This window comes from Scleropages formosus, chromosome 2 (genome assembly GCF_900964775.1).
Source record: "Scleropages formosus chromosome 2, fSclFor1.1, whole genome shotgun sequence".
Lineage (NCBI taxonomy): Eukaryota > Metazoa > Chordata > Actinopteri > Osteoglossiformes > Osteoglossidae > Scleropages > Scleropages formosus.
The window spans coordinates 23,554,804-23,567,624 of record NC_041807.1 but is presented as its reverse complement, the minus strand read 5'-3'; the positions used below and the strand labels follow the sequence as shown (position 1 = coordinate 23,567,624).

The 12,821-nt window shown below is 42.1% G+C and overlaps 1 protein-coding gene across 1 annotated transcript in view; it reads right to left on the bottom strand.

Moving 5' to 3' along the window:
- The window catches only part of LOC108939410 (E3 ubiquitin-protein ligase PDZRN3-B-like), a 49,900-nt gene extending 45,141 nt beyond the window's left edge, over positions 1-4,759 (bottom strand). Inside the window, exon 1 of the mRNA XM_029249699.1 lies at positions 3,887-4,759. Coding sequence (XP_029105532.1) covers positions 3,887-4,582 — 696 coding nt within the window. The 5' untranslated portion in view covers positions 4,583-4,759. The remainder of the gene's footprint in view (positions 1-3,886) is intronic.
- Between the last annotated feature and the right edge of the window lie 8,062 nt (positions 4,760-12,821).

The window sequence follows — 12,821 nt, the reverse complement described above, 5'->3', positions numbered from 1 at the left end:
GTAAGACAGAAGAGAACAAAATATAAAGTTCATGACATTTGAAATTTGTATATCATATGGTTTGATGAGCAAATTCGCACACAGATGTCACAAGTTCAGGAATACCTGCTTTTCAGTGGATCAAACATTAACATTTACTTGTTTGCCTGAACTTATAGTAGAAGTATCTTACAGAACACCAAGGAACACTCATGCTAATAAATACTACATTTATGATGGTTTATAAATCAAACCCTTCATTTATTTTGAACAGTGGAAAAACAGAAGTTCAAAGGCACATACATATAGGGTGTGGACAGAGACTCATTTGTTTTCTTCACGCAGACTGCTGAAAACATGTCTGGTGTTTGAGCTGGACATTGTTGATTGTGTTACTAATACTCAGGCCAATGGACAGATCATTCCTCTAATACTACTTAAAAAACGTGCATAATTAAAGACAGATTTAAATTCAGTCAAATTTATATTCAGTCACACAATTCCGCTTTAGAAATACATAAAGATTTGGGAGTTTTGATAAGGAAGATGTGAGAATGCCTAACAAGGCACTCTCACTTCACATGTGCAGCTACAGTAATTATTGAGTAGTACACAAGATTACCACATTAAGAAACTCACCCATGCAACGTAAGGGCATTTTTTACATCAATAACCACTGAGCAGGGGGAGGGGAGGAAAAAAAAAAAAAAAAAAAAAAAATCAAAGACCTGCAATGATTGTTGCGTTAGTAACCTACTGGTGACATATTCCAAATACACAGATGGGGTAAGATTCTGTGAATATCATGAACCTTGGTACTGGGTCAGAAAGGACTAAGTGGCATTATCGCTCATGCTGCAGGCACTGTGTCAATGAAGAGGATTCATCCATTGTTAAGGAACTGCAATAAGATCCATCTTAATGAAGACAAGACAAAGGCAGTTGTCATGCAGCCCTGGATAATTTTTACAAGCTGCAGTAGTGTGCACGTGTGACTCAGAAAATGCAAGCGCGAGCACGACCGGCCAGCAGAGACTTGATAGCCCACACACACAGTCAAATAGAGTTTGGTCCACTTGCAGTTTGAGGTCTGTTTCTGCTTCATATTTACTTACTAACCCAATTATTACTGGTTGGCTGAACATAAAGTGAAATCTCCTTGAAAATGACTGTATATTCTGCAAAACTTTTTATCCCTTTTCATAAGCTCTCCTGATGGATAGAAAAATATTTTGAAAAAATTTCTCTAAAGAACTACTATACCCTTCCTGCACTAAATAGACATTTGAAGTAGTGCAGAATATTACAGTTTTATAAAAGAGCATCGTCTTAGAAACTTAAACCTGTGCTGTTTGGCAGAAATACAAAGAAAATATAAGTTAAAACTATGTTTTTCTTCTCTGCATATTTTGGGAGAAGAACTTGAAAACAAAACTGTGTAAATCCAGCCAAAAAACATGACCTGACGTCGCTGAAAACCTCCCACAAGCAATGCCACACGTACCTGGGTAAGTTAAATTGTTGTCTTAACAGCTCCTGTGGCAAGCACAGTCTATAGGTTTTTTTCTTCTTTGCCAAAATACTGCTCACAACATCAGAACACGACAGAGGAGGAACTGATACCGTTTTCAAAACAGTGATATTGTTTACTTATTTATTGGCTTCTTCCATCAATATTCACAACTTGTCCAATGCAGGGTTGCATATCATGGAAATACACAGTGGATGGAACATCAGTCCTTTGCAGGGCAATCAAACACACTTGTTAACTCACAGACTACAGTTAGTTTTAGGTCACTTGTTGTAAGATGGCGGCTTGAGAATATTCCCTTATTTTCCATTGTGATCAACTGCTTTTACAGGGCATGGTCATAGCTGTCAGAAGCCTACCCCAGAATCATAGTGTTTGATGCACATACATCAGTCCATTGCAGGGACACCCACATACACATACACATTCACTGACACACACAAGCCAATCCAGAGTCGCCAATTCATATGAAAAACACACTTCTTTTGAGGAAACTGAGATGAACCCAGCTTATTTGTTGTGAGGTACCAGCACTGTGCAGCCATACAGTAGGTTTTACAATTGCCATATTTTTCTGATAAAGATAGAAAGAAGTAGGGGGATTTTCAGATTTTGGGCAATAACTCTTTTAGCTGTCCATGTAAACAGTGTCCTTTTTGGCCAGGTGTAATATACCCTCAAGTCAATTCTTTTGTTGAGTCTCTGCCCTCCAAAAAGCCCACCTAAAACCTTTATCTTTCAGGTGGCACAAAAAGGATACATAAACACTGCCAGAATCCATAGAGCATTCCTCACACTGTGTCTAATTTCCTAAAAGAGGGGATTGCTGCATCCAAAAGAAAAAAAAAAAAAATCCAAAGCAAAGAAGTTTTGTCATCTACACAGTTCGATCTCAGCCAGAAGAAATACTTTAAAGGAGTAATTATGAGGGGTTAAATCCAGGCAGGAGGTACATCATCAAACAAGAATCCTCCAGTTCCTCTTCCAAGCAGCATGACCACTGCGGTCGAGGTGCATTTATACACAGCACTGTACATGTCTGGCCTGTGTAACAAGCCAACCCGCGAGGCAGGCTGAGTTGACTGCCTTTAAGACCAACAGAGAGAGTTAAACCCTGTAAAAGCACAGCCATGGAAGGAGAAATGCTAAGCCAAAACACACAACTAGTGTGATTTAGAACTTGGGACCAGAGCAAAATGTATACAGCATAGAAAATCACTGATCAAACACACACAGTTTAAGAGCTTTGGGTACAGTGACTTCAGTATTCAATCTTAAAAGCTCATATGCATTTGTGCGCACACACACACTATATACACAGTAGACAACAGAGATTTTAAAAACGTTTGCCTGTGATTGTTCAGGTGAAACACGAAACTCAAGAAAAAAAGTGCCCAGGCTCTGACAGTGAGTTCTACAGCTGTGAAACACTCACATGACAAGACTGTCCGTTGGACCCTTTTCAAAACAAGTGTAAAAGCAGGGATTTGACAGGGTAAAGGTTTGTTTATTATAATGCTGCAACTGGACAGAGAATAATATAATATTTAATATTTTAAAACAGGTTCATTAAGGAAAACCAGTACACACACACACACACACACCTCTAGGAAGATTCTCAAAAGAAAAAGACCCCTTATCATTCATCCTCCTCACATTATCCCCTTAACCGATCAGAACAATGTTTAAATCTCAAACCCAATCCCAACTTAAACAGCAGATGATATGATTCTAGAATTTTAGAAATTAGTCGTGAAAACTTGCATGTTAATTAAATAAGTAAAAACGTGAATGCCCCCAGTTTTCTTGGAGAGGTCAGTGGTGACTGCAGAAAATCAGGCCTTGTCCATTTTGTGGACAGATGTGTTACTGTTAGGCCTGTAGCCCTGTACTCTAAGGGAGTCAGGACTGAATCCCACATAGTGACATACTGTAATACCCTTGATTCCAGGTACTTACCCTTATTGCTCCTGTAAAAATTGCCAGGCTTTATGTGCAAATAACTGACAAGAAGTTGATTATCTGACATTTCAAGTCTCGCTGAACTGAGACGGGCGCTCAAAACAAAAGTGGTAATAAATAACTAGGATTTTTTTTTTTTTGTAAGATAAGATAACACTTTATTGTTTGTTTACACTAACACAGAAGTAGTTTGTCTTGCTTCTCCAGCTCAGCAATTCTTGTAGCTGTCCTGCAGGAAGGTTTCCCCCCCGAGAAAAGTAACCGAAAAGGGAAAAAAAAAAAAAAAAAAAAAAAAAGAAGGAGTAGGAAACACTAAAAAAAAAGCGGAGAGAGTTTAAACACAGCTCGTGGAGAGACTCTCTGCTCGGACTGAAAACAGGTACAACTTCTCCTGAGGCGGCGGCTCTGAGGTACCTGACACTGTGGCGCGCGGCTCCTCGCGCCGCGCTCGCCGTCCCGCGCCTGGTAACTCAGCGCTGCCACGCGCAGCTCGTCGTGCGCCGCGCAGAGACGCGCGACCAGCGACTTCTCTCTGCGGCCCCATGTGGCGGAGCGTCTCTTCAGCTCCCTCTCCAAGCGGACGACGGTGGCGCGCAGCGCGCCGTTGCGCGCCTTCAGAGCCTCCACACAGCTGTGGCTGTTCAGCGCGCGCTCCCGGTGCGCCAGCGCGAGCCCGCATCCCTCCTCACAGACTCCGACCGGTCTGTAATCGCATGTTTCGCGCATGTGAGCGTCCACGTCCTTCAGATTTACCACCTCTCCGCAGCCCTCGTTCGCACACCTGGCCGGCGCGTACTCGCACACTCCCGCGTGCTCCGCCAGATGCTGCAGCTGCACGACTTTCCCGCAGCCCCTGGCGTGATTGTCGCACTTTATGTCCAGCTTGAGGATGAGGTTCTTCAGCGGGAGGACGTGGTTCAGCTCCTTGGCAGACATCCTCCGGCACCGGACGGGGCACGCGCTCCGCTGCACCACCCAGGGCAGCACGCAGCGCGAGCAGAAGACGTGCCCGCAAGGGGTAGTCAGCGGCTCCTCCAAAACTTTGTTGCACAAGTTGCATTTAAAGTCCGGGTCCACGTGCCCGTTGAAGCGGTCCAGCTCGAAACCCATCTCTGTTAGGGGGTCCCTCCGGTCAGCTGGACCACGCACCTCCCGTCACCATTGGAACTAGTCGTCTACACGCTCCTCTCACACTACATGACGGGTGCGAGACCTCCAGCAACAGCTGGAGTTTAAGCCCTTACCGTAATAACGGTAAAAGCAGAGCATGACGCACACCACTAGGATGACTAGTTTCACTCAGTATCGCAGCATATCTGTCAAGCAACGGATGACATCTGTCCTCTGCAGCTTATGCCGCAGATAAAAGTTAATTTTACACGTAGAACACCTTACTTCCACTTCTTTGTAGTTTCTCTTTAATGCTGAAAATCATCATAGAGACTGAGAAAGGGGATGGGGAACGTATATACTGGGAAATGTGGCATACCAGTGAATCGCTTACCTTAAGAAGTCAACATGTGTTACCTTCATGTACTCTAATGGATTTACAAAATACCATTTCACCCGGACAGAAATTAAAGGGCAACATATTGCTATCACAAAACCTTTTTAAATCTACCCATGTATGGTGCAAAGTTATAGCAGAGCTTCATGTGTTCCACAGCAGAAGGAGAAAAAGTTAAGGAAACATGCTGAGTAAGTTAACAATGACAGTTTATATCGGAGTTTGTTAAAACAAAATAAATTTTGGTTAGACCAAAGTGTTACACCAAACCCTATGGAGTGTTTTCTGCAAACCCACCACCTTCCCTCCTCAGTCTGTCTTTTTGTACAATGGATCCCAAGCAGGGGGTTCAACCACCTTGCCTGATGCCAGCAGTGAGACCCCCAGCAGAGTTAAAGCCCCAATGGAAAGTACAAAAGCATCTGCTCTCATGCACAACCAGTCTTATACTTCTAAGTTTCCAATAGAGAATTTTGAACATTGCTGACATTAAGATCAGTTTTACTTTTACTTCTACCGTTATTCATTATACAACCCCGACATTATTTGTTCATCCATTCATGAACTCATCCATTCATTCCCAACAACTGCTTGTTCTAATGCAGGACAGTGGTAGTCCAGAGCCTATTCTGAAAGAGCAGGCAAGAGGAAATGCACATCTTCCTCAGTAATAGTATTTAAATTTAGTTCTGAATGAGTGTAGAAACTGGACCGCTGGTAAACTACAATTATTCAGTATCTATGCAAAAGTTTCTGGTTGGCTTTCATCCATGATTTTTCCACTGTTAAATCTTTTCAGTGAGGATAATTATGTGTAGGCAGTGTTTTAGCAGCATAATGTACTGTATGTGATTATTTATCTATTTAGTTATTATATATAATGATATAGTTATGATTTGTATCTCAAGTAAATGCTTTGACTAAGTCGTGCTTCCTTCAGTTAAGAAATATAGCTAAATTACAGCGATTCCTATGGAGACAGGATGCTGAGAAATTGGTTAACGTGTTTGTTTCAAGCAGGCTGGACTATTGTAATGCTTTATTATCGGGTTGTCCATACCAGACTGTATTCAGGCTACAGCTGGTACAAAATGCTGCTGCAAGAATTGTCACTAGAGCTAGGAAGTATGACAATATAACACCGGTACTTAAATCATTACATTGGCTTCCGGTCACATTTAGAGTTGATTATAAAATCCTGCTTTTGACCTCTAAGGCAGTACATGGCATTGCTCCACCATACCTTTGTGAGATTATTGATTTTTATATCCCTGGACAATATCTTCGTTCATTGGATGCAGGTTACCTTAAAGTACCTGTGATCAGTAAGACCTCAGTAAGAGGTCTCACCTTTAGTTATAGAGCACCTAAACTATGGAATAGTCTACCAGTTAATGTCAGAAATGCCCCATCTATCTCTGTCTTCTAGAGACTTACATATTTACTCAGGCATTCCACCTTGAAATGTAATTCCACTTGCCTGTGTTTTTTTTACCACCTTTTTACCAATACATATTAAATTGGCTTGTTTAAGTTACAGATTACTATTTCTTCTTGTTGAGCATTGTCTCCCTGCATAAAACTTGAGGAGGCCGGCCGGTGTTCACAGACGAAACCTATGCTCACTGAAGATGATAACCAACTGCCATGATAGACGAGGCGTACCATGCTGAGCTGGGGATTCAAGCTACCATATAGCAACAATATCATTATTACTTGTAAACTGGCTTAGAATTGTTACTTAATCTAGAATGCTCAGGAAGGGTGGGCAACCACTGGCCCTTGGACCCCCAGAGGTTTTTTCTCAGGAATTTATGTTCCTTTCCTCTTTGGCCAGTAGGCATACTTATAGCTCTATTAAAGGATTATATTATGGTAGTCAGTAGTCAACTGTCTTCTTAGTTTCTTTATCTGATGTATTTTTTTGGCTTATGCCTGTGTTAAAGTGCTCTGTCACTGCGTGAGAAGAGTGCTCAATAAAAACAAATTGAATTGAATTGAATTATTTTAGTAATGTGAAGCAAGAAGAATTTCCATTAGAGGCAAGTAATTTAAGCATTTTTTATTTTTTTTTTATTTTCAAGCAAAGTCTTAAAATTCGCTGCAGTTTAAACTGTGAATAACAGATGTCCATGTCATCGGGCAGAGCGGTTAAAACAGCTACCCGTTTAAGCACCTTCCGACTTACACAGAAAATGCACAGCTGCAGCTGAGCTGTTATTGTTAAGAAAAATCAAGACCACTTAATACTGTTAAACACATCTAGTATCATGTACACTAATTTTTCTGTTCAACAGAAACCGTGGATAACATAAGCCACGACAGACAGGCTTTAGGACGGGCAGCTGGTGTCAGCTGCCTTGGACACTGATGAACACGTCTCACAGATCCAGGGTGAGGTGACACCAGGACACTGAGGCTGCTTTATGAGCTCCTCTGCTCCGCAGTGCAGACACACAGAGGTCCCAGTGAGATAAGAACTAATCCTACCCTGTCAAACACTGGCCTGCTGCAGAAGGCTAGGAAGAATTCCAGACGTTGACATGCGTTCAGATGTGTTTCTCTCATTGCGGTGTCGGGATCCCTGCTGGTTTGGCTTTGAACAAAGAACTAGAGCTTAACCCCTTGCAAAACACAGTTCCTGCTTCACCCTCACTTAGCAGCCATTTAGTTAATGACAAAGTATACTTGACCTGAACAGGAGGAAGACTGGATGGATAATGAAGTGATTGGAGCTGTAACCTTGCTACCAGAAGGTCATCGGATTGAATCCCACCCATGCCATAGTACCCTTGATTGAGGCACTTATCTTGATACGATATGTTAAAAATACATAGTTGCATAAATGAGTGATATGTATAAGGTTGATAGTGTAATTTTGTAAGTTGCCTTGGGGACGAGATTAGCTAAATAGAGGTTATTAATAATAATAATAGTAATAAGGCCAGCTCTTGACAGGCAGAAACTGTGCAGCACCCAGTGTGCCTCTTTAACAATTACTTTTCTCATACCAGATCTCTGGGTATCTGCCCATCAGTGCTGCAGTAATGACGCCACTTTCCTCCTCAGAACAAGAAGAACAATAAACAGAACACAACCGAAGCAAAGAGGTTTGGCTTGTTTATCTGCATTGCGAGAAGTTGCCTAATTCGTAAATCAAAGCGGTGTGATGGCAGGCCAGCGTCAGTGTCTTTGCTAGAAATAGTAACGTGTCTGAAGATTTGCGGACCCTGGATCCAGCCCCAGTGTTTAGTGGTGGTCCTGTCAAAGTTACGACAAGGAGTTCTGACAGTCCTTTCATGGCATTCTAGCAGTTTAATGCTGTGAAACCATCTGAAGGCCTGAGTTACTTTTCAAGAGTGGCTAAGCACTAATGAAGACCACACGCTGAGAGACTCCTCTGAAAAAGAGGGACTTATATTCCTTAATTTAGGTGGCTTAAAGTAAGACCTCATATCGCATAAAGTTCACGCTTTGTGAAACACATCTGAGAAATGAATTATCACACGCACACACGCACGCACACACACTGTCTGAAACCACTTGTCCCGAGTGGGGTCGCGGTGAACTGGAACCTGACCCGGCAACAAAATGAATTATGTGTCCTTCAGAAATTATTGCATGCGTTCAAATGCAATATGCAATATAGCAGATTGAAATAAAACCTGAAAAAGTAACTTATTTGGTAGTTTTCTGAAGATTAAGATAAACGTCACAAATACACACACACACACACATTTTCAGAACCGCTTGTCCCTTACGGGGTCACGGGGAACCGGAGCCTAACCCGGCAACACAGGGCGCAAGGCTGGAGGGGGAGGGGACACACCCAGGATGGGACGCCAGTCCATCACAAGGCACCCCAAGCGGGACTCGAACCCCAGACCCACCAGAGAGCAGGACTGCGGTCCAACCCACTGCGCCACCGCACCCCCACACGTCACAAATACTACTGGGCTATATGTTCATCTTGCAATTATAAAAAATGTATGTATAGTTATCTACACTATATGACTTTCTGAGAGATAAAGAACAATATTAAATTTAGTGTCCGCATCACGTTTTCTTATGTGTTTGTGGGAGCAGCACCACTTTCTTACTCTGGTAAATTCAGAACTTCATTTTGCATGTGAATCAGTCTCCTAAAGGACAACAGACATTTTTATGGCAAAAGTTTTGACCTGTATTAACCAAATAAGCAAATTACCCAAACCCTCACCCTGAAAGCCAGCCATGCCCATAACAGTACATTTACCTATATTCTACACTGGAATTATTTGGGGAAAACTGTAACATGAACAACTAAACACACAAACACCAGCTGAAACTGCTTATCCCAGACGGGATCACAGGGAGCTGGAGCCTAATCTGGCAACACAGGGCATAAGGCTGGAGGGGAAGGGGACACAGCCAGGGTGGGACGCCAGTCCATCGCAAGGCACCTCAAGCAGGACTCAAACCCCAGACCCACCGGAGAGCAGGACCCAGTCAACACCACTGCGCCACCATCCCCCCCAACAACTAAACAGCTAGCTAATAAAATAATTCAATAGTAGATTATGTGAAATATATATTTATCAACGAAGCACACTTTCTAAGACATGTGTAGAGCATAGTGGTTAGTGTTGCTGCTCTGGACCTGGAGATCACAGGGTCTAATTTCAGCTGTAATACCTTTGAGCAAGGTACTTAAATTGAATTGCTCCAAAATAGCCAACTGTATAAAGTAGAAAATAACTGTAGTTAGCTTAACATTGTAAGTTGCTTTGCACAAACGCATGAGCTAAATTAAGAAAAGTAACGTAGTGGCCATCTTCTCTTTATAAAAAAGAATAAAGATTGAAATCACCATGCAATCAATATTTGCACCAATAGTCAAAATTCACAAATGAGTTTAATTAAATACAAATGAAAGGCAAATGAAATAGGCTGGATATACTAAAGCAGACAGCATTTTAGGGTAATACATTTCCATAAAGCTAATTACCCGAAATTAGAAGCAGTTGCATTCTGACCAAACTGCAAAGTCAAAGAGCAAAATGTTTGGATAAGTTTATACTTTCTTGCTATTTTGAGGCATCATTGGGGAAATGATGATAATGATGATCATAACCACTGAAGATTATTTTCAAATCAAATGAGAGCAGGCTTGTAGTCAAATACTCTGTTCCTAGTGACATCGGGCATTTTTTTTGACATTTAGACAGTGAATATTTACATACTATTTTTGCAAGAACCCAGTATTCTCTCTAAATTGCTTTTTATTGATGTAATAAAAAAATATATTGAGAAAATCACATTGAAAAAATCAACAGCATGAACAGCAGCAGCTGAATTGCGTAGTGCTTTGTATTTTAAACATATTTGATTATCTTTTTTGTGCAGCTGTACTTAAAAATATCCTCTTACTTAAAAAAAACCTTAAATCTTGCACATTCTCAAAATGCTGATCCCAGGATATCCGTCATAGCACTGGTTTAGTAAAGCGTCACTGTATGACAGTATTACTACCACAATAATATTATTTACCACATGTAAATACTACATTAAAGGTTGAAAATATTACTATAGGTAAAATAACAAAGGGGATATCAGAAGGAGAAAAAAAAAAAAAACCCTGGTTCCACCTATACAGGGAAGCACATTCCCACCTCAAGCACAATTACCTTAAAACTCACATTAATACTCATCATGGCACATGACTGAACCCTGTATGCTAAAGGTAACACTAATATTCAACACAGACACACAATCATTATGTATATTTGTGACTTTGTGTTTCTCTCCAATCAACCATTGCAATCGAGAGTCGTTTTGACGTTAGAGAACATAAAAAACTCCAGACGGCATGTTCCCTTGGTTGAATTCTCATCTGTCTGGGCGCCATCCAGGGCAATACATTTTCCCACTGAAACCTTAAAGGAAAGCTCCTGAATCGCAGTGTGATGAGAACACAGAGTAAGCAATCGCCATCGTGTCACTTACTTGTGACCGCATAAAGAACCACGGTGAAAACGATAAGCAAAGATGGCACTAAAAACGTCTTTGAGGAAGTTCAAAACTGTCCCGTGCTGTTCGCCAACACGGGGCTGGCAAGCCGGTTGAACCGTTTAACAGATCAACAATGTCTTCGTAGAGAAAGGGATGCTGCTGTCTTTGCTGGGACTCGGAATCACTCTTGGCTGTTTACCAGAGATGTGTTTTCGGTGAAACAAGACACAGCATGGACCCAGTGTTCCACTGATCTTCTGGAGCGAACGAGAAACTTGCAGTCCAGAGCTGTCAGAGAACAGAAAAACAACAAATTTGCTCCTGGACACAAAATAATCAGTTTTCATAAAATACAACTATATATTGCTGAAATGCCCACCAGCTAAATAAACACAAATCAAAACAATTCCACAAATTTATACTAATCATTCTGAAATGTTTCTAAATTTGCAGCCAAAACCAGACTCGGTGGTTTAGGGCTGCATTAAGTGCTGTGAAACATTTTAACACACGGAAAAAGTTTGCAAGAATATGAATTCGTCAAAAAAAAAAAAAAATGATCAGAGCAATATGTACATACACACATTTGCTAAACTGCTTGTCCCGTATGGGGTCGCGGGGAACCGGAGCCTAACCTGGTAACTGAGAGTGTAAGGCCGGAGGGGGAGGGGACACACCCAGGACAGGACGCCAGTCTGTTGCAAGGCACCCCAAGCGGGACTCGAACCCCAGACCCACTGGAGAGCAGGACCCAGTCCAACCCACTGTGCCACCACACCCCCCCCCATGTCAGAGCAATAAATATAACACACACACACACACACATTTTCAGAACCGCTTGTCCCTTACGGGGTCACGGGGAACCGGAGCCTACCCGGTAACACAGGGCGTAAGGCCGGAGGGGGAGGGGACATACCCAGGACGGGACGCCAGTCCATCGCAAGGCACCCCAAGCGGGACTCGAACCCCAGACCCACTGGAGAGCAGGACTGTGGTCCAACCCACTGCGCCACCGCACCCCCCCTCATGTCAGAGCAATAAATATAACAATTATTTCAATTTCTCTATGTTAATCTGTAACACGGCCAGAACTTGTAGTGAAAGACCTGCACGTAGAGCTAATTTATTTAACCCATTTATTCATTTTCTTTCGTCATCAAAGAATTTTTTAAGGTGGAATGGAGAATTTGTGAAAAAGGTGAGAATCAGAATTGTGGCACATCATGGGGCTACGCTGCTTTCACACTACAGTAGAAAAAAAAAAAAACAGATCTTTTCTTTTACTCATAATATTTTGCAAAGGCATTAAACTAGAAGGAGCCTTTGTCCTTGTTCACAGGTAGGAGCGATTTGCTAAATCAAAGCTGAACATGATGTTTTTGTTTGGTACAAAAGTTTACCTCTCTCACCGGGGGATGTTCTCGGCGAGGGTAACATTCTGAGAGGTCTGTGTTCTGAGAAAAATGGAGGGACACGAGTGCGGGAGAGAAAGAGAAAGCACTTGAACCCTAGCAGTGAAACCTAGGAATGTAAACTCAGATTAGAGTGGCCGATATTGTTTACTGTGCGTCATGCTGGGCCATGAAGTTCCTGTCCTTCAGCCATGTATCTGACTGCAGCTGAATTAAACATCTACAGCTCATAATGTTGGCTTTTTCCTTGCTGGTGCAAAAAAAAAAAAACTCTTTGCAACAGGCTGCAAAAAACTCTTGAAACACCTATGTGGAAAGGAACTTGGTTTAGCGGTCGTGCCGTTGACGTTGTGACAGCGATGAGGACGGACCCTCGGTTGACAGCTTACAGCGAGGAGCGAATAAGGATGCATGTGCTGCAAATGTCACTGTCACGCAG